This window comes from Calypte anna, chromosome 2, assembly GCF_003957555.1.
Source record: "Calypte anna isolate BGI_N300 chromosome 2, bCalAnn1_v1.p, whole genome shotgun sequence".
In the NCBI taxonomy this organism is placed as follows: Eukaryota; Metazoa; Chordata; class Aves; order Apodiformes; family Trochilidae; genus Calypte; species Calypte anna.
Genome location: NC_044245.1, coordinates 147,317,464 through 147,340,591, shown reverse-complemented (window position 1 = coordinate 147,340,591; position 23,128 = coordinate 147,317,464). Strand labels below are relative to the sequence as shown.

General features: G+C 40.0%; 1 protein-coding gene across 3 annotated transcripts in view; it reads right to left on the bottom strand.

Annotated features, from left to right (window-relative positions):
• The window catches only part of DENND3 (DENN domain containing 3), a 42,675-nt gene that overhangs the window by 17,128 nt on the left and 2,419 nt on the right, over window positions 1–23,128 (bottom strand). For 2 of the 3 annotated variants that reach the window (XM_008502423.2, XM_030445917.1), the window contains exons 2-11: window positions 20,590–20,863; window positions 19,732–19,847; window positions 19,101–19,240; window positions 13,513–13,624; window positions 11,168–11,287; window positions 9,556–9,774; window positions 7,645–7,766; window positions 7,010–7,165; window positions 4,267–4,363; window positions 868–971 (exon numbers count right to left, since the gene is read on the bottom strand). In XM_008502423.2, the coding sequence (XP_008500645.1) occupies window positions 868–971; window positions 4,267–4,363; window positions 7,010–7,165; window positions 7,645–7,766; window positions 9,556–9,774; window positions 11,168–11,287; window positions 13,513–13,624; window positions 19,101–19,240; window positions 19,732–19,847; window positions 20,590–20,863 (1,460 nt within the window). The remainder of the gene's footprint in view (window positions 1–867; window positions 972–4,266; window positions 4,364–7,009; window positions 7,166–7,644; window positions 7,767–9,555; window positions 9,775–11,167; window positions 11,288–13,512; window positions 13,625–19,100; window positions 19,241–19,731; window positions 19,848–20,589; window positions 20,864–23,128) is intronic. The other variant, XM_030445918.1, reaches the window with a different exon arrangement.

Genomic DNA, 23,128 nt, shown 5'->3' with positions numbered 1-23,128 from the left:
GGATCAGCTGGAAGGCAGGAGGGCTCTGCAGAGGGACCTGGACAGACTGGAGAGCTGGGATGATTCCAACAGGATGAGGTTCAACATGGCCAAGTGCCGGGTCCTGCACTTTGGCCACAACAACCCCATGGGGAGCTCCAGGCTGGGCACAGAGTGGCTGAGAGCAGCCAGGCAGAAAGGGACCTGGGAGTCTGGATTGACAGGAAGCTGAACATGAGCCAGCAGTGTGCCCAGGTGGCCAAGAAGGCCAATGGCATCCTGGCCTGGATCAGGAACAGTGTGGCCAGCAGGTCCAGGGAAGGGATTCTGCCCCTGTACTCAGCCCTGGGGAGGCCACAGCTTGAGTCCTGTGTCCAGTTCTGGGCCCCTCATCTCAGGAAGGAGATTGAGGTGCTGGAGCAGGTCCAGAGATGAGCAAGGAGGCTGTGAAGGGATCCAGCACAAGTCCTGGGAGGAAGGGCTGAGAGAGCTGGGGGTGTTTAGACTGGAGAAGAGGAGGCTCAGGGGAGACCTCATCACTCTCTACAACTCCCTGAAAGGAGGTTGGAGCCAGGGGGGGGTTGGTCTCTTTTCCCAGGCAACTCTCAGCAAGACAAGAGGGCACGGTCTCAAGTTGTGCCAGGGGAGGTTTAGGTTGGATATTAGAAAGAATTTCTTTACTGAGAGGGTGATCAGACATTAGAATGGGCTGCCCAGGGAAGTAGTGGATTCTCCGTGTCTGGAGATATTTCAAAAGAGACTGGATGTGGCACTCAGTGCCATGGGCTGGGAACCGCAACAGTGGTTCAAGGGTTGGACTCGATGATCTCTGAGGTCCCTTCCAACCCAGCCAATTCTATGATTCTATGAAGAATGAGAAAACTTCACCTGTCTTCTTCAGACTGGGTACTCAAGTCAAGTCGAGCAAAAGCATCCATTTTTCTGTTCAGACGAGCCTTAAGAAAAGAGTGAAACATGTAGGTCTCTAAAACCTGCAAGACACAAACTGGTTAACTGGGGGTCATTTGCAAATTACATTTTTATTAGCATGTTTTTATTATCTCTGCATATGCAAAGCAGAGAACTTCCAATTTAGCAATCACAAAACAAAAAAATACTTGAAAGCTTCAGCAACTGAAGAACTTGGTTTCCATTCACCTCCTGCACTTCTGGGGTTATTTCCTCACTTGCAAACAGTAATCTCAGATTGCCTTCCAAAGGATGGAACAGAACTAAAGTGAAAAATAATGACCAAAAAAAAATAGATTTTTTGCTACTGATTTTCTGCCTATTACTAAGGGATGCCAATATTGTCTAGGGTTTGGAATAAGAAGTTCAAGGCCCTCTAACATTACATCAAACTGAAAAGATGAGTCAGCTTTTCTCCCAGATTTTTCCCTACTAGGATAATCATTGTGGTGTCACCCAGAAATCATTTCTAAAAGGTCAAATTGCTACTTGAGGCATGAAGTACACCATAAGAAATGTCAGCTGTGAATTAAAGTAGAAAGCAACCATCTCCACTGCAAATTAAAACAAGATAAAAGCAAGGATTTCAGGCAATGTAACATGTATATTATATAAATGTCATTGATAGCACAGAGCTATGTTTGAAATAAGCAATTCAGAAAGCTAATCCCTGTAGAAAACCAAACACAAACTTTCAGAGACAATATTATTATAACCAGGAATCCCATTGTTATCCAACCTCCAGCTTTTACAAACTAACAGAAAGACAGTTGTATCTTTGAACATAAATATGAAAAATTACTTTGATATAATGATATCTCTCAGAGACTTGCCTGAAAGTTCCCTTGTTAGTTTTGGAGCTTATCACAGGATAAAAATAAAACCAAAAACCAAGAACCTAAAAGCCCACTGGTCAGACACGAGTGTATTTCTATGATGTTTTCAAAAAGCAAGTGAGCTTCATGAGTCATGTAGGTGCTCTGAAATTAATGGAAACATTTCACCAACACATAGATCATTCATACTCTTATCAATCCATGTGTATTGCATACTGTAAAATGGCATCTACAAAACCACTAAGATTTCTGCTTTTAATCATTTCTCCAGTAGATGGCATAGTTTGTTGGCAATTCTACATGCAGGAGACAAGCTGCAGGAACTGAAAAAAAAATCCTTTAGAATGAATTGTTTGGCCTTCTCTTACGATTATTCTACAGATCACTACAAACAGTTGAATATAAAATAACAGCAAGGATGAATCTCTCAACCTCCCCACTTGGGGACAAACTACCTTAACACTGCAAGATACTCTCACAGGAACTCATGTAATATTGGTCTCCCTCTCTACCTACTCCTTTCCTTCTGTTCCCTCTTCCTTTCTCCTTCCTTCTCACCCCAAAAGATCACCTCACTTTACTGGTCAATGATAATCCTAAACCAAAAGGCCAGGACAACTGCTCTAAATCATTCTGGTGACCAAGACATTTTCTTGAGGAAATGAAACCCACTCCTATTCCCTAGGATATAAAAGCCATTACCAAAAGGCAAACTCATTCACTAGTGCTGTCTGTGCTCCAGAGGAAAAAAACAACCTGCACAGAAAACTGGTTCACTGCATACACTGGCAGAAAACTGAGTCATTCTGGAGCCTCAGCAGATGAGGTTTATGCTAATGGTAGGATCAAGCTGATCAGAACAGGTGCAAAAGGGATTCAGGGTTTGAAAAACCCTACGGGGTTTCAAACTCAGATAAGGATCTAATAAGTTGAGCTAGCAGGAGGGCTACAAAACAAACAAACAAACAAAAAAAAGTGGGGATTTCAGCGTGTCCTTCATCCTCCAGCAACCATGGGCCAGGCCCAAGGTCATGAACTATTTGTGAACTTCGTGGGCTTCACCAGCAGATAAATTGTACGCCACAGATAATACAACATGGTGAAGCACGTCAGATGCATCAAGCTATGTCTTGCATGCCTTGTCACACTGCAGGCCCTAAGGACATCAGTGCCACTCATCTCAAAGCCAGCACCAAGCATTCACTGTGACACCTCGTGGGAAAAATAGTCTCATGGCCTGGAGCCAAGCAGCCACGGGCAACCCCCTGCCTGGCTGCTCACACTGCAGATAAAGCAGGGACTGGGATGGGTGTCATTTGAGCTCCCTTCTGCTGGGCTCACAGGCTTGCTGAAAACTCATGTCTATCTGTGGGCTTCGGTCCAAACAGTTTGGACAGGTACTTGTCCTTAAAATAGAGTTGTCCTGGTTTGGGCCAGGATAAAGGTGATTTTCTGTCTTGGACTTTTGCTTTCAGCTGAGTCTCTTGGAAGGAGCTGCACTTGCTGAAATGAACAGCAAGTTTCTCAGGCAGTGTCTGCTTCTGGGACTGATCCCACTCAATGTTTAGAGTTACAGCTGGAGAATGGGGTGCAGAACCAAGGCCACTGCTCAGCTCTGAGGAACACTTTGCCCTCTGGAAGGAGAAAAGGAGGAAAGAGGTCCCACCTGCAGCCCTCCTTTGGGGAGAAACAGACAAGAGAAATGGCCAGAATTGACCAAACAGAGGATTCCATCCCATACACCTCATCCTCAGGATAAATTGGAGGGATCACCAGGGTCATACCCCTTCCTGCTTCCCCTTCTTCCCCTCTCCCTGTTTTCCTTCAGCATCCTGGGAGGATTCCATCCCTTCCTCTGCCTGTGCTCCTGATCCATGCCAGCCTGAATCTGTGTGTTCCTGCCTCCAGCTCCCCACTGCTGCTGACCCCAGGAGTCCAGCCTGGACTTTCCCAGGGCTGCCCTGCAGTCTCGGTGTGGATGGGAGAGTTATTGGGGGACAGGGGGAGGAACCTGGGATCAATTTTCTTGTATATATTCAGTATTTTTTCCTATTTCTCATTATTGTTTCATTAAAGTTGTGTAGTTTAGTTTCCAACCCATAATTCTTTCTCCCTTATTCTCTCTTTCTTTATCAGGGAGGAGAGAGAGATTAACAGAGAGCATCTGTCACTCAGTTTAATTGCCAGGCCAGTGTTAAATGGTGACAACAGTTTAGATGCAGCTTTACCCTTAGGTTAACCTCACATCTGAAGAATTCCATTTAATTTGCTCTGGAAGTACAGAGCAGCTTGCTCTTCAAAATGCTGTCTACTATTTCATCTGTTTATGGTAAAAGAAATAATTTGGTAAAGCACTCTGCAAAAGAGGGGGCTTCAACCACACCACACAGACCAAACTGCCACCATTCTGTTAAATTTTTGCATTAATCCTAAAATACAGGTTATTAACAGAGAATCACAGTATACACAGCACTGAATTTACCTTTTTGTAAAATGGCTGGTCTCCAGTTGCCCTTGTTTTCAGAAATTCTTCACTGTTAAACACTCTGTGTTCATAATTTAGGTGGTCTTTCACCTCCCTGGAGCCAAAAAAAAAATAATAATAAAAATATATAAATAAGGTTGGAGATTTTTAAGCAAGTTGCACTTTTGCAGTAGCAGCAGCCCACTGGTAGTACTAGAAATATGCTGCAGAACCAGTAGACAAAATAGAAATATGCTGCAGTATCAGAAGGCAAACTTGACTTTACTGAACAAGTCTGAGTTACTGAATCATAGAAAAAGAATGTAAACTCATAAGATGTGCTCCCTGTTGCCACTGCCATTTCAAATCAAAGTTATTTAAGCATAACCCACAGTAAGAGTAACTAAAAAATAACCCTTTTTAGTAAACCACAGAGAAAAATCTATATATTGAAGTCATGACTTAGGCTCCAATCCTGGAATGACATTTACACACAGTTCCTGAATTACACACAACCCACCTGGAGCACTAAAAAACCCAACTGCATCCATCCACACATCCAGTCTGAAAGATCTGACCTGACACTGTCCCCTTACACTGCACCTGGAACATGCATGGGAGATATTACCAATTACATACTTTTTTTTCTGCACTCTCCAGCCCTGCTCATCAAGCCAGAGGTAACTGGCAGTTGACTAATGAGACAGAATTTTGAAATAAAAGAATGTGAGATAAAGAACTGATGCATATTTTCAGTGCATGCATGGTCACAGCAGGCAGCACTGTGCTATCTCTGGAAAATGAGGTATCAGTAGTAACACCTGTGCCTCAGGTGAGCCAGAAAAAGTTGTTTTGGGAGGAGAAAGTGGGATTATTTTTATTTTTTTTCCTGAAAGAAAACTTGTTCTTTGAAGTCTGTATGTAAGAAATTATGAATTATTTAAGATAGATACATGGAAGTCCTTACAATTTGTGCCCATTTTATTATTTACATATTATTTGAGCTACTCATGCTGGGTACTTAGGAAAAAGAAAACTCCATGAAAACACAGGAATGAAGAAGACAAGTTGGTGAGCTAAAATTTCAATGTAAGCATGAAAGAGGAATCATATATGCATGACAGGTTTCTACATTGGTTGTCTTTGATAAATCAACAATAAAAACCCATTACCAGTTTATCAAGCCACATGGGTTAAGGAAAAAAATTAAATGGTTAATAAAATTATATGTTCTGCATAATTTAGCATTTTTTGCTTTAATCGTGGAACCCCCATGCACAGAAAAATACTACAGTGCTTTACTGAGGACAGCAGCAACAATTACATCAGAGATTTACTTTCCTTCACTCCTGGAGGCTGGTAGATACAGCATTAGAGGACAGAAGAAACAAGGCTGAAAAAAAAGAGAAAGAAAGTTTGAAGGAAAGGAGAAAGAAATTAAGAAGAGAATCAAACTCTTTATGAAATATACTTTATCTCTTAGAGAGTGAAGCATCTGTTCATTCTCTGTTGTCAAGCAGGAGTTCAAGCTGGCAGCAGGAGAATGCATTTCTCCTCATCTTTATCTGCTGCCAAGCACTGACATCCACCAAATCCCACAGAGGCAGCACATCAAGTTGCAAATGCATTTCATTTTCCATATCCAGCTGTGCTAGCTGTGAAATCTGTTCCATCCTCCATGCTCAGCAGCTTTGTCCCCCAGGTGTGCCCAGACACTTCTCAGAAGGCATAACCCAAGCTGATCCAGCAGCAGTGAGCAGGTTAACACAGACCTGGTGTTTGTACAACATAAATTAACCCAGCACATTCTGCCTGAGAGCCTGAGGGAGCATTCATGTGAGCAACTGGAGAGCTGATCCAAAGCAAGCACCATCTCCAGCAGTAAGAAGTACCTAGGGATGGGTATCTGCACAGTTATTTGCAGACCTCTGTCCTGACAAGGGGCAATGGCTTCAAACTGAAAGAGGGAAGATTTAGATTAGATATTGGGGAGAAATTCTTCACTGGGAGGGTGGTGACACACAGGTTGACCATAGAAGCTGTGGATACTCTGTCCCTGGAAGTGCTCAAGGCCAGGTTGGATGGGGCTTAGAACAACCTGGTCTAGTTGGGAGGTGTCCCTGCCCATGGCAAGGGGTTTGGCACTGGATGATCTTTAAGGTCCCCTCCAACCCAAACCACTCTATGATATATAAGATAATCACATCCTTTAGAAATACCAGGTAAGCAGCTTCATTTTCCTGGCTGTGTTACTATCTGTGCAAAAGAAGATAATCATATGCAAACTATCCATCAATTTTCTGCACTTCTTTGCATGCATCACCTACCACACTTTTAACAACTGTGGGTATCAATACATTATGTTAGATTAAGAACAAGGAAAATTAGCATAATTAGACCTTTTCTAGATGAAAAAAACCAATAGTGACCAAGGCTGTGTCTAGTTACTAATTAATATCCCTCCTGGGCCTTAAGCTTTTATCTATTACAAAATATGAGGACTGTATTTCTCCTCCTGGCATTTTCATACAAAAGACACACAGTTTCAAAATTAGTACAGTTTTATCTGTGATATTGTAGCAATGAATCTGTACCCAAACACATTAATTATTGATATTCCAGCAGGATAGCAAGATGTCCTTCTCATACTTCCTGACAAAACTTAAGAGATTTACAAGATATTTAATAAGAATATTTTTGGTGAGAGTGTCTTAACCAACACCATATGCTCTTCTAATAAAAAAATACTCCCTCCACTCACCTGAAGATGTTAACAATTAACTGCAAAGTGGTTTGCTGAACTTCAGCATTCAGCTTCTGTTGCCAAGACCTCCTTCGCATTTGGAGTTCAGCAAGATCTGTGCTGGCTCGAAGGTGGCAGAGCTCTAGATCATAGTGGAGCTGCAGACTCTCCACTCTACACAGAGGAAGAAATTTAACAAATTGAATCCTAAAACCAAATTATTTTTTTTCATACCTTCTAAAGAAAAAAAGTCACTGAGGCCTCACACATCTTACAGCATGAGAAAGTGCAAGGTTGATCTGCAAGCACTGACAACCTAACAAGATTCCCTGGGAGTGCTACCAGTACCTGAAAAATCAGTGTACTCAGTCATCTTTGTAAAGAAGAGTTAAGTTCAGAGAGTAATCCATATCAGTAATAGAAATGAAATAAGAATTCCAAGTGTGGCAAAATAATACAGCTATGATTATGACTGCTTAAAGTTACCTTTATACCAATTAAGTGAAATTTTCAATTCGTCCTTATCAAATACAGTGAGTTTTATATGAATGAAATAATCTAATAAAAAACAATACAAAATTAAAAACCCTTAGGAAGAGGTTCAAGCATGATTTATGCACCATGATAACTCCACAACTCCAACATCTTTTCACCTTTTTATGAAAGTTTCTGCTGCTTGTGTTGGAACATCTGGAATTTCAGGTTCCTCTTCAACCATTTTTGAATGTGCTATATCTCCATTATCAATATTAATTAGAATTAAGTCTTCAGCTTCCTTATAACAAAAGAAAACAAAATTATTGTAAATATATTGTAAAAACATTTACTTCTTCTTTATATAGTCCTCAGGCAAATAATTATTTCAGAAACCAGAAACCAGAAAACCTTTTTCCTTCCCAACTATTATATCATAAAGATAATTAAACAATTGCTTTCAAGAAAAATAAATGTCATTAAACTAACAGATATTAATCACCATAGATAAATACTTGGTAAGCTAGTAGGTTGTTCACACAGTATTAAATTAAAACTGGATCTCTAACCTAATCCTTGAAAAGGATCCATTGTATTGCTGATTAAAAAAAAATATTAAAAATTACCTACTTCACCTTAAATTAATTCTTTGCTCATTCTGAACTTGACTAGATGGACAAGTTTCACTTTGTCTTCTAAAGAGATGGATTAATTTTTCTATATTGCTTTTGAACATTGACAGAAAACCTATGCATACCCTCAAGAAAGTATATGCACATCAGTCCTGCCCTATGAAGCTGGGTTTTATTAAATCTTTTAGGGTAATCAAGATCTGTGTTACCCACCAGAAGAGGCTTAGTTAAATAAGATTCTGGAAAAAGGAGATTAAAAAAAAAAAAAACCACCTCAGAAAAAATGTGTTATTATATTCTTTACATGGCTTTTCATAGAATCATAGAATGGGCTGGGTTGGAAGGGACCTCAGAGATCATCAAGTCCAACCCTTGATCCACTCCTGCTGCAGTTCCCAGCCCATGGCACTGAGTGCCACATCCAGTCTCTTTTTAACTATCTCCAGACACAGAGAATCCACTACTTCCCTGGGCAGCCCATTCCAATGTCTGATCACCCTCTCCCTAAAGAAATTCTTTCTAATGTCCAACCTAAACCTCCTCTGGCACAACTTGAGACCCTGCCCTCTTGTCTTGCTGAGAGTTGCCTGGGAAAAGAGAGCAACCCCCCCTGGCTCCAACCTCCTTTCAGGGAGTTGTAGAGAGTGATCAGGTCTCCCCTGAGCCTCCTCTTCTCCAGCCTCAACACCCCCAGCTCCCTCAGCCCTTCCTCACAGGACTTGTGCTGGATCCCTTCACAGCCTCCTTGCTCTTCTCTGGACCTGCTCCAGCACCTCAATCTCCTTCCTGAGCTGAGGGGCCCAGAACTGGACACAGGACTCAAGCTGTGGCCTCACCAGGGCTGAGTACAGGGGCAGAATCCCTTCCCTGGACCTGCTGGCCACACTCTTCCTGATCCAGGCCAGGATGCCATTGGCCTCAATTACTTTTATGACCTTTTTAACATAGGGCTTGTAGGAGCTGCCTGGTGTGTAAGTGTGTGGAGTTCACCCATCACTCAGTTCAGGTATCTGTATCTCCCATGAAGCCAGGTACTTTTCCTTAATTTATTCATTTTATTAAATATTTAAACATGGGGAACAGCAGTCTCTTCATGAAGAGTTTCAATTATGTGCTCACATCTTAACCCAGATGCCTGGAAAAAACACCTGATTCATTCCATACAAATCTTTGAGTAAAAAATAACCTCAGTTATCTCAAGGGAAAATATTTATATGAATCAAACAACATGCAAGTAGAATTTTTCCCCAAGAGAAACCTGAACTTGCAAAAGTTCCACTATCCTGCAGAGAAAAGAAAGTTTTCCAGGAAGTCAGTAGACACCACAGTAAAGCTCCATTACTTTTAATTTCCCCATTTCTCACACACCTAAATAACAAAAGCAAGTCACTAAACGCACCTGAAATCAGCACAGTGACAAATGCACTGCAAAGTCAACAGCAAGAGTGTGAAACATACCCTGCTAACTTCTTCAAAGTGATCAATGTGACATCCCATCAGGAAAGATGTTGGGGCCATCACAAAATCCAGCATCTGCCGTGACAGGATGGGCACAAAAGTGTGTTGCCACTGGAGAGGGTGGAGGTACAACATAAAGCATTCAGCAATGAGTGTCAGCAGAGCCCAGTCAGAAGAGAAGAAAACTATTCTCTGCTCAGTCAAAATGCAGGTCATAATCTGGAAAAAAAAAAACCAACAAAACAAAATGCTGCATGTTTATGAAGAGTTGTAACTAGAGCACGCAAGGTATGTGCAAATATTTCATCTGCTCGTGGATAAATCACAATTTCTGTTTTATAAAGTAACATCTACTTAATGATTTTTACAAAATTAAGAAGAGAGGAAGAGAGAAAAAGAGAGAAAACTTAAGTCAATGAGAGTTTTGCAACCAATATCAACAAGATTTATCTGGAATTACCAAGAACCGTTGCAACTCTTCCACAGCATCACTGTAATAAATTACTGTAAAAATTACTATAAAAAGTTACTCAGATGAGGAACAAAAGCAAACCTGTCCTTGATGCTGAGCACAAAGACTACTCAGGTTTTAGACATCTCTCCCAAATACCTATTCAAGACCTTAGGTAGTCACATTCCTTACAGTGCCACCAGAGAGCAGTGCTTTCACAGAGGAAGCCACCTGGAAATGTCCACACTTTTTTTCACTGACAGAAAGGGACCCAGAGGACTCCAAGAACCAAATTCAAGTCAGTTGGGATGAATCCAAGCCAAAAAGACTAATGGCACACATGGGACATCTTGCAGATCTTCAAGATGCACCAGTTGCAGAAGAGCATTTAGGAATTGAGATAGTTTTATTCATAACGTACCTGTGGGCAGAGGCTGATATGGGTGGAAGAATGATCAGATTCCAAAAATAAGACATTATTGTTTACTTCCAGGACTGAGGATGTTTACAGTCATCCCTGGATAGGGGGGATGGGAAGTGGACAGAAACTGCTCATTTTAGAAGTGGCACCAGGAATATTGATGACCTTGAGCAACTTATTTTAATTTCACAAGTGTCCTCTGAGCAGTGAACTGGGTCAGGAAACAAAAAAATGATGCTCCAAATCAAAATTATTGTATGATTCTATTAAGAACTGAAACATTCTTTGCAAATAGCTTTTGGTATTTTCTTGTCTTTCTATACCATTTCCACTTTGTTTATATGAGAATATTTACTGTTACCAATCCATCCAATGGTTCACTGTCTTACACATATAAAGGATTCTTATGACCCATGTAAAAAAGCATTTTATGGTAATGCAAAATAAAAATTGTCAATCAGCTTGGGCATTTTTACTTTAAACTAGATGCTTGAGAAATTAAGCACCTATTGCTGTACCACAGGAGAAAGAAATCCAATATACCTTAATCTAATCTGGAGTAAAAAACCAAAGTATCTTAACAAGTACGTTTTATTAGGCCATATGTCTAATGTTCAGAACTAACACAATTCTGAATTTTAAGGGGTTTTTTGGTAACTAAATATCTAGATATCTTTTTTAACCACAAATTACCAGTACTGTCAATTTCTAATACATTTGAAAGTATCATTTAGTTTTACCTGCAGCACCTGCTTTGGCTTGAAACACAGCAATGGCAGATGAAGATCCAAGTCAATAATTGGACTGTCTGGATCCTCTCGTGAAGGAATTATTATTTGAAGTGGCTTCATATTAAATACCTGTAACAACAGATGATTTCCATTTACTTTGTGATGAAAATGTTTCCAAAACACATTTAATTCAGGATTTACTGATTGAGAGTAAGAAAACTGATAAAAGAAATAGGAAACTGAAAGTGGAACCATAAGCATGGGTGCTCATGTTAAGAAGACAGAACGAGGCAAAACAAAAGAGCTTTTTCAATGTTTCAAACACTTCAGCTAAAATTCCTGGGTGGTCAGATGCACGTGCTGCTGATCTCAGCACTTACCAGATGGTTTAGCCAATCATTCAATTTTCCAGCTTTGCTATTTCTGAATCCACTCCTAACCCCTCATCCCAGGGTTAAGGAAAGCTAAGGAGAAGTCCATAGCTGAAGCTTTGCTTCCCTGGAAGCTGTTTCTGTACACAGAGTGTGCTGAATTCCCTGACTCAGGTAACAGCCAGCTTGATTTGGGACAGGTTGTAAAGAGAACACAGCCCACATATCTCAGATACACAACACAAGTATTTATGAGTTTTTCCTCTCAGCTACATCTTAGGCAGCAGCCAGTCCTGAATTTTTAAATCACTCAGCAGAACACACAACCCACTACACACTGTTCTGGTTCCCAAGAGTTAGTCAGACACAAGAAGTAACAAATGCAGAGCTGTACACACTGTTCCAGCAACTTTGATTTTTTTTGGCCTCTTTTCTTTAATGACTGCACTACTTCTCAAGTCACATCACTGCATATCTACCAGTCACACAAACAAGATGACAGCTGTGAGCATCCACACCAGGGAACTTGTCCCAGTATCACAGAATAGTTTGGGTTGGAATGGACTTTTAAAGCTCAGCTACTCCAATCCCCTGCAATGAGCAAGAAAATCTTCACCTAGATCAGGCTGCTCAGGGTCCTGTCCTACCTGAGCTTCAGTGTTTCCAGAGATGGGGCATCCACCACCTCTGTGGGCAACCTATGCCAGTGTTTCACCACCCTCATCATAAAGTTCTTCCTTAAATCTAATCTGAATCTTCCCTCTTTTAGTTTGAAACCATTATTCCTTGTTCTATCACAACAGGATCTACTAGAATATCTGTCCCCATTTTTTTTATAAGCCCCCTGTAAGTATCACAAGGCTGCAATAAGGTGACCTGAGTCTTCTCCAGGCTGTCCTCACAGGAGTTCCATCTCTCTGACCACCTTCTATGATCCTCCTCTGGAGCTGCTCCAACAAGTCCATGTTTTCCCTGTGCTGAGGACTCCAGCCCTGGACACAGAACTCCAGTAGGGGTCTTACCAGAGAGAAATAGAAGGTGAAAATCACCTCCCCCAACCTATGGGTCACACTTCTTTGGATGGAGCCAAAGATACAGTTCTGGGATGAGTACACATCCCCAGCTCATGTCTAGCTTTTCATCCACCAGTACCCCCAAGATGCTCTCCATCCCTTCATCCCCCAGCCTGTACTGATACTGGAAAATGCCCTGACACAACTGCAGGATCTTGCATTAGTCCTTGAACATCATGGGGTTCACATTGGAACACTTGTTGAGCTTGTCCAGGTCCCTCTGGATGTCACCTCATCCCATCAGGTTTGCCAACCACACAACTCAGCTTGGTTTCACCTCCAAACTTGCCAAGGGTACAACTGATTCCACTGTCTACATCCCTGATGAAGATACTAAACAGTACTGTCCCCAGGACAGACCTACTTGTCACTGATCTCCCTCTGGGCATTGTAACCACCCAACTAACTCCCCAAAAGATAGGGAATTCCCACACTTTGGTTGGGTGATAGTTACATGGTTTACTGGAGTGTATAGATTTGCATTCAACAAGATGGCAGTGGCAAATTCTTCAGATGGAAGGTGAGCTGCTATTCTGACACAGCAGCTGCAGACTGGAGCTTCCAACCACTTGTATTACAAACCATGTGGGCTGACTCCCTAAAAACCAAAAGCTAGATTATGCTGTCCCCAGACAGCAGCTGGGTAGCACAAGCCAAATCCTTCCCAGAAGAATATTAAAAATCAAACAACATGACCAAAATGTATGCCAGTGCTCAAGCCTGCACACTGCTGTCTCAGCTACTAATAATGCATTGCCTTATTTTCAAAGCGCAGACATCAGTTTATATCAGCAAGTAAAGTCTTTGCCCTGACAGTGAAAAATGTCCCCCAGCTTATATAAAATAACATCTTCAGTGCTTTATAAGACATAACATTAAAGTAATTATGAAGTGCAGTATCAGTAATTACCAAGTGGAGTGGTCCTGGAGGTGGGCTGGGTATTAAAAACAATTTTGCTGCAAATTCCTTTATGTGCTCCTCAACATCTAAATCCTTGAAAGGTCGCAGTTGCACTAGTAGGCTGAAATTAAATTACAGACAATTACTTATAAATATTGACATTCAAACAAGACAAAACAAAAAAAATATTTTTGGTGATAGCCTAGAACTGAAAAAAAAAATTAGGAGTAACGAAGCTATTATTCCAGATAATTAATTTATAATTTATTAGATCCTTCAGCAGGTTCATTTAATTTTAATGATGTTGCCATGTGAGAAGCATGGGGTTTTTACCTCCATGCATAACATACTACTGCATCACATATATCAAAGGATGCAGACAGCACACTGGGTCTTCTGATGGCAAAATAAAACTAGAGGGGAAACACAGCTAAAGGAATTATCCTAGAGAGATTGCTTGAGGAACAAAACACAGTTGCAAGAGGCTGCCATGGTGTTTCTCCCATCTCAAACAAACATCAGCTCTAGGATGGAAAACAACATCAGAGGAAAAGAAAGGTTGTAGATATGGGCTTAACTGCAGAGGAATATGAAGCATGAGGCGTATTTCATGTAAGGCCTAGGCCTCTGTGAACACTGCTCTTTGCTATCATTCCTGCCCACAAGAACAAACACAGTTGTGCAAACCTGTCAAATGCTTCTATTTTAGAGCTGTATCACCCCAGCTGTGTCAAAGCCCCAAAGATCACATGGTTCAGATTATTTGCCAGATCAATTCATGAACACTTAGACAAACACACTATTAAGACTGCAAATCATTCAGTCCCACAGCATTTCTGAAATGTAACAAGTTAGACATTTGCTGTTTTATTTATTAAGGACATTTTATTCAATATAAGTCATGGGCATATTTATAGGAAAGAAAAAAAAAACCAAACCCTTAGAAAATCTTAGAAAATCAGAAATTTAAGCCTGCAAATCTGTATGTGTACTAACTATGAAGTTAATATGGAACTTAACGTGATTACATTCTCCTTTGAGGTTTTATTTCAGTTTGCATTTTTATTGGCTTTCTGCAGAGGAACACTTGCTCTTCAGTAAGTATTCTAAAACACAACTAAGTCAAGAGATACATTAGAAACCAGGAATATTTGTGTATGCATTTACTTTACTGAATAGAAGTACTCTATTGGATTAATGAGATTGAGTAGAATGAATGAAACATTTAAATTCACTAAATTCAGATTTGGAAACTGCTCTGGGCTGAATATTAGCTTTTTATACCTATACCCCAAAAAGCTCATCAGCTATTTAGGAACACAGGAGACAGGGGGAAGGGAATTTGAGAATTATAAAAAAAAAAACAAAAAACAAACAAACAAACAAAAACAACAAAAAAACCCCACAAAAAACAGGGCAAAAAAACAAAACAAAGAAAAAAAAAAAGAGTACAGTCAGTATTTAAAGTAAGTATACTATTCACATTAAGTAACATTTTAGATGTGGTCTAACAGCACAGGTAGGCCTGCCCTTTTTTTTTTTTTCTTTCTTTTTTTCTTGTTTGAGATAAAAATCACAACAAACCCAGCAAATGCTACAAGAGAAGCAAGCTGTGCCCATTAATGCTAAGTAACAGCAGCTGACAGCACTGTAAATATCTGATGAAAAAAATGAAGTCATCTCTGAAACATCAAAGAGGAGAGGTAAGGAGTTTATGAACCTTTCATTACCTCTATTAACTGTACACAGACAGACTTTTCAGCAAGCCAAAACATCTAAGAATGGGCCCTTTGTACTCCCTCACTGCTGGGAGCTTTGGAATTTTCCCAATGCTGTTTGCACACTTCCACCTTTTCTCAAGGCAGCTGAAAGGACTAACACACAGGTTGGAAGTTTTACTGCTGGAATAGAGCCTGTTGATCCATCCATCCACAACAGGAGTTTATCCAGAAGGAGATTACTGCCAGGAATATATATAGAATGAGGTAAAATTATCTGTGCAAAGTGCCAAAACCTCTTCATTTAAGCCTGCACATTCTCAAAAAATGATGTAGAAGAAACCAGCAGCAGCAGATTTGTGACACAGCCTAGATGCATATCTGCTGGCTTTGGAGACAGGCAGACCCACTTTGTTCCAATTGTTCTGGATTTGGAAGCACTGTGAACTTGTAATGTGTGAATATTAGCTGGAAAATTAATTACAGAGAACATGGAGATCTTCATTTCTCTGGCTGAAGTCTGAAAGTTCCCCCTGCTGCCCAAACCACATGGATTTATAGGTTGACACTGCCTTTGTGTCTCAGTTTGGTCTCAGTTTTCAGGTGTGATTCACACTACCCTCTGCCATTTGAAAAAGTTCAGGGACCTGGGGTTTATGTGGAAATGCTTATGATGGTAAAATACCTTTGAGGAGTCTTCTGAATGAAAACAAGTACCCCCCATCTACAGGCAATCCTGTGAATGTGCTGGAGAAAAAAAGCCACCCACAGCAGAATTCTGGAGGAAAAGAAAGCTGCAAAAAGGCCTTGAATGGAAGCCTGAATGAATTGAAAGGTTTAAAGAACCCCTTTAAAAACTACTCCAGCATCAGGCCTTTATTAGCAAAATCAAATAGCCTTTTTCCACAAGTTCTCTTGAGGAAAGGGCTACAAACTAGAAATAGGTGGTTTGAGGTCCATGAGCAAGTGTTTTCTAATCCCCAGGCTCACAGAATGATTCATCACTTGAAGCATCCTGCAAAACACCACTGAGGCACACCAAGGATACAAGTGTGCTGCTGAAGGTATTATTTTAAGAATATATACTTTTTTTTTAAGTATAGGAGGCACTACTGCTGGGGTACACTCTATGAAAACATTTAATGAGATTTTTAACCCCTTTGCCACCTGATTACAGTTAAGGTGACCAGAGGAGAAATAACTTCCCTTTCTGGTTAACAGGAAAACAATGCCAATGCTTTGTAATGTTACAAAAAGCTGAAACATCCCCTGCTGCAGAGGACACTATGCTCAAATAAACCACTGAGGCCTCTACTCTAACTGCTTATATTCCATTCAGAACAGCCACACATCCCAGCAGCTGTTTCATGCCATATGGAAACCATAAGGAAAACCAGTATGTCTCCACCCCTCCCTTTTCTATCACACAAGGACACTCCACCACAGTAAAATATAATTTCTAAAAAAAATAATAATTAAAGACATTGTTAAATTATCTGTTAAATAGTATAAAGGAAAATATGCATGATCATGAGGTTTAAAACAATAAATCCAGAAGACAAGATGATGCAAACTCTATCAGTTGGGTTTCTAATACACTGGGAAATGCCAGCACCAAATGCAGCTTTGTCACCTGCACTCTCCCTTTTCTGCCAGTTTCACACTGGCATCTTACATCAGATCCAGCAGCAAAAAGGGGAGAGAAGAGCTGTGCAATTATATGAGAAATTCTCCTGTTAAATGACCACAGTACTAAATTCAAAGGTTATTATTCTGTGCCCTATAATTGTTCACATATTTCTGAACCACTTAAAGTTTAGATGGTAGGTTACTGATAAACCTGAACTCCCCTTAGAAACCACTACAGACTCAGCTTAAAGAGAAAAGCCATCCATAGCAGTTAGCTTTGGTATTAATACTTAAATAGGTGCAAAAACCTACTATACAGTACCACAGCAGGAAAGTTTAATTGCAATGTTTAAAATACTCACCCAGAGGCAAGAAGCTTGCACCAGACAGGAACTCCACCTAGTTTCTGTCTGGACTAAACAAATACACAACCTAGGAACATTTTTGTAACCTATGGAAATTTCCATGGTTTTTCCTACCTCTCCCTTAGTGGGCTCTTTAAAAATGCATTTGCAAATTGCCAGCTCCTCCCAGCTCAGAGATGTCTCACTTCAGACAGAGGTGTCTCACTTCAGAGATGAAATTATTTATTAATATACTCCATAAACCACTGATGAACACCAAAACTGTAAAGCTGAATTTATACTATTTCCCCTCTAGTGGAAGGGGAGCATGCAGGGAGCCCTCATCCAGTTCACAGGACAGAAGCAGCATGAATCCTGTTACAAAGGGTGGATATAAACAGCAAAGCACCACCAAGTAGAGCTGCAAGAGTTAAATATGCAGATTAGCATTTATTTGAGATTAGAGACTATGAAAAGAGAGCAATGAAGCAGCTTCTGCACTACCAAATGGTGACGTAACTGATTTAAACACAAAGAGCGGAAAGGAGAAAGGAAAACAAAGATTTCCTTTTTATTTGACTGACATCACCTTGACTTTGCACTGACCTGTGAATACCCAGTTCCCATCATGCTGAAGTCCTCTGTCCACATTAAATCCCTTTACTAATGCTTTGGAAATGACAGAGCAGAGGCAGCAGGAGCAGCAGCAGTGGTGTGTTGCTGCCAGGGTGACTCCTTGCTGATACCACTGCTTTTCTGGGGGCAACATCAATGCCCAGGAGGAAGGGATTGCTCTGTTCCTCCAGAACTCCCTTCATCCAAACACAGAGAGGGAGGCAGTGCTTCCAACCAGATCCAAGCCCTCAACATGGGGAAAAAGATGTGCATGGGGTGGGGAAATGAGTGGTCAGGTCTCATCCTGATAGGGAGTCAGGTTTGGGGTTAGGGATGCTCCTCAGCTTCCACCCAGGAATCACACACTTGCTTCTCATCTGCTGGCAGAACAAACTGGAAGACTCAAGCTCCAACCTACAACCTAACATCTTTCAATTTACATGCAAGTAATAAATGTCTGCTAAAGGAAAGCACTTGACTTCAAATTTGACTCCAGAAAGCTTGACTGGAATTTAGTGGGGAAAAAAAAAAAAAAAAAAAAAAGTCTCTTCTACCTCTGGACCACAGAGCTGCAAGTGAAAATTATTCATAATGTCCAGCATACACACTGGCTCCCTGATGGCAAGTTTTTAATCCACTTTAGAGAAGGAGCACATAGATTTTAATGATTTTACAATAAAGAAACACACAACCTGAGAATAAATTAAATTTCTAACACAACAGACCCATGCTCACTTATCTTTTAGTTCATCTACACTATGGAGTATTTGAGTGTTTCTAACCAATGAAGTACTCTCTATCCTAAGACTTTTTTCTCCTAGTTCTACAAAAGCCAAGTAGTCAGTGTACTCCCTCAAGTGACTTGGATTATTTAAAGGTGTCATTAACTGCTTATTAATTAACATATTATATATGTTATATATTAAATAATAATAAACATTCCTCATGGTTTTATGGCATTTATCTGGTGCACTATAAAGACATTTTTGTGCTTTCATTTTCACCCTCTTTCAAAAGAAACAACTCCTTGAGAAATTTATTTCCTGCCCACTGGTATTTTCTAGGCTTACTAAAAAGCTCAAAGAAAAGGCAGACAACTTCTAACTAATTTCTCTCATATTTAGAATGTTCATTCATTGTCTGGATAACATTCATGTTACAGTTCTTCTCTTCACAACTTCAACCTAATGCTTGTTTTAGCACAGTGCAGGTACCCTGACCACATCCCACAAAGTCATGTATTAAAACCTGCACAGTTATTTTCAGGGAAAACAGAGACAGCAAGTCTTACCAAGAGACACAATCCTTGAGGGCATTAAAATATGGATATCTGGATATAACACAAATAGCAAATGGTACAAAACAGGCAGGTATCTTCCCAGTCTGTGCAGATTCCCAAGTAGCCTGTCCATTCGAGGTAATACAGCCATCCTGCAAGAAAACTACAGATTAAATGTGTTTATGTTAATCATAACTTTATAGCTGATGTTTTTTAAGAATCCTAGAAATATGAAACCAAATTCCCTCTACATTTCAAGGGGATTTGGATGTCTATCTCCCTTAAGCTCTTCAGAAAAATATCAGCCTACAAGATTTAGACATATGTATTAAAAAGAATTTCAGCACAAAAGATTTCTAGAAAGAACACAGAACACAATAAAAAGATGTCCAAGATGACACAGACTGCTCCAAAATATCCAAAGTTCATAACTAAATTCCTTAGCAGTTTTTCCTAATGCAATGATGTTCCAGTGTACTTAATTTGCAATGTAAATATCAAGCATGATTTCTTCTGTATCCTTACCAACATATGATTTTATGTTTGTTCATTTCATAAAGAAAGCTGACATTATTCTTTATGTGTTTTGTTTTATTTTCTATCTTTTAATATATTTTAATAAAGCATGAGTTAAAAAACATACTTGTATAGGCTGGTAGTACTGTGCAACCACACCATATGTTCTGTTACCACAGACATCTGTGAAGACCAGGAAATGAATGTGGTCCTCTTTGGATTCAGAAGCTAAATAAAGTCCCCCTGTAACAAAAGCAGAAACCTTTTCTTTAACTATCTACTGCTTGAAAAGTAATCCATGACAAACACTGCACTTTTCCACTTAATTTCAAGAGTAATGTCTAATTTTAAGGGATCAAAATGCACATACACAATCCATTTGATATAAAGGTTGTTACAAAGGCTGTAAGCCACACATTACTGAAGTAGCAAATTATAATTATTCTGCATTTTAGCTGGTAAAACACAACAGATCAGGTTTGTTCACTTCTTTTTCTTTTCAAAGTATTTATAAGGTCTGCAATAGTGACATGCATGTTAAAAATTCTGCAATGAACCTGGAGTAAACTCTTGCTACTTAAGGTATATCTTAATACCAAATTTAAAGTGAGAGAGTTCTCAATCATTTTGGTGGTGGAGGAGGAAATTATAAGTGTACATGCATGTGCACCTCACTCAAACCATGATTTACCAATATGGGCTAAAGGGACTTTGGGGTTCCCCATCTTGCAGGTGTTGCTACTATTGCTAAGAGATCTGTCTGACACCACAGAGTAAGGGCAAACAGAGTGAAGGCACCCCAGCCAAGTAACAGCTGCTTTCATCACAGACCTGCTCACAGGCAAACACAGTTTTTTATTCTGTGAAACATAAAAAGATAAAGAGAGGATTATCATTAAAAAAAATAAATGAAAATGGCTGCACTATGGGTCAACAAATACATTATTAAAACACTTCTCATTAAGAAATGGGAGCTGAAGCATACCTGGGAAGCAGAGCTGTGGCAAACCAATAAGATCAATGTCCTTTGGAACTGTAATGTCCTCCATCTCAGGTGCTTTCTGCTCCCCATTGAGGCTCTTGACATTTTCAATCTTTGGTCTCTCTTTTTTCTTTCGGAAAGACCGGCGTTTACTTTTATTCAAGGTACTTCCCCCATTGATCACCTGAGTATCATCTCTGCTGATAAATGGAGGTACAAACACAGAAAGAACTTCAGGAGTAAGAGGAGGAAGACTTCTCAGTTTTCTTTGAGTGCCCTATAAAAACCAAAAAAGAAAACAGGAACAACCACTAAGTTGACACTCATCCAGATAATTTTCAGACCATTTTTAGCCCTCTTGTCTCTCCACCCCTAAAACTGTGGGTTTATATTGCATTTTTTTTCTTCTTACTAAATAACTGATTTTTTCTTCTATTTTCCCACTTTACAAAGGCACAATATTCTGGGCATTTTCAATAGGCAAAAAAAACCCCACCATTCTTCATCATTCACAATGCACCATGTCAGCATTAAGCCTTTGGTGTAAGAAAACTATCAAGCATCAAACACAGCTTGTGTTTGAAGTGTTAGTACTGGTAATAAGATAAATCAGGCAACAAATAAAAGAAAACAAAGCAAACCAGCTGATACTGATGACTAAGTGGAACAGGCATCCCAAAAGCATGTAAAATTACATTTTTTAGTAGGCAGCTTTGTAGAGTACCAGTGCACTGAGAGCCCTTGCTGCCTTGCTATGAAAAACCTGAGGAGGAAGTGATCAGAAGGCATTTCCTTGTTCATGGGAACACTTTTTGTATTCCTGCCCGTTCTCTCTAGTAGAAACAAGCAGCTGCATTTTCAATTACTTCTCTGAAATTTTTTAATTCTCCCTGCAAGGTCAAAACAGCAAACAGAAGCTTTGTTTAATCAGTTTGGAAAGAGGAAAGGTGAGCCTCACGGGGGCTGAAAATCTGTTTCATTTTCTACTTTTTCCTAACTGATCACACATACTGCTTCTGCCTTCAGACACGATGCATCAATAGTACTTGAGTTTAAGATATTCCTTGACAACCAATGCTGACCTCTCTCACACTCTCCCTGCTTTAAAACAGCTACAACATACAAATCTCTAGTGTTTTATTCAAGCCTGAGCTCAGAGATTCTGAAGAAGAAAGAAATTAGAGTGGAAAAAAGTTCAGGTGGGTATCCAGTGGGATATTCAAAAGATAGCCATGATTTTAAAGAGAAAATTACAAATTGTGCTACTGGGTGCCATATGCTGCCAGCTCTAAGTGTTGTTAGAAGTGAAGAAATTGGAAATGCAGATAAATCCAACATGCTCACTCTCAGAATTACCTGCAGCTAAACATTTTGGGAGGAAATGAAGAATTAAGGCTCAGCCCTGAGGCTGTTATGTTAAGAAAAACCCAGACCTCTTCAAACAGTAGCAACGTTTACTTGGCAGATCTGCCCTGCAGAGGTTTTCATCACACAAAGTTCCTTTGACAGGGCAATCCCTGACTTCACTGAAGGCATCTCTGTGCTACAAAGTGCTGGATGACAGCCAGCCTCACATTTAATAGCCTCACAGTGTAGCAGCTTCTAAAAAGGCAGGGTCCTTGATGTCGAACTACAACAGAAACATTAAACACCTTTTTTTTTTTTTTTCCTTTTCATTTTCCCCACAGAACAGCACTGTCAGCACTGCCACTGACCCAGTGACTCAGTTGTCAGCATTCAAGTCATCTCTTATTAACATCTACAGCCCAAGTCATATTTTCTTACCCTTTCAGTTCAGGGACATGAATAGGCAACAAGAGAACAATATTCAGTTGTTTCTAACTGTTCTTTGAACATTTTATGTTCTCTGCTTCTACTGTTACTTCTTGATTTTGCAATGCTTCTCTTTTGTTGCTTTTTACTATCACATACCCTTGCACCAGCCATAGCTTCTTATAAACACTGATGCCTTTTCTTTCCTGTAATGCTTCAAGGTTGCAGAAACCAGGGACTTTATTCCATCCCCAGATACTGATTATGCTCCTGTGCCATGTAGGGCACGGATAAAAGACAGATTTTTACAATGACCTCACTATTTTAGACACAAACAAGACGTGGAGTCTTGAAACCACATATCAGAGCATGATCTCAGCAATGTGTTTCCTTCATCTCATCCTCCTTTTCCCACCACAGAAGTTAAATTGATTTTTAATGTCATGAAAGGACCAGCTTCTTTAAGGAATAACCAGGCAGGGAAAAGTATGAAGCCTTAGAAAATGTTGGAAGGGACCTCTGGAGGTTCTAGTACAATCCTTTGCTCAAACCAATGATAAATGAAGTTGCATAGGCTTGCTCTGGGTCTCATCCAGTCAAGTTTCAGAAATCTCTCAGGAAGAACATTCTTTTTCCTCCCCTCATGCTCCAGCCCTTACCTAGCTTAGCTCTTTCTGGTCTTGCTCTCATTTGTCAGTAGTTTTCCAGTACCACGGTACCCAAATATGGGACAGTATTCCAGATGTAACCTCCAGAGTGTGGAGTAATA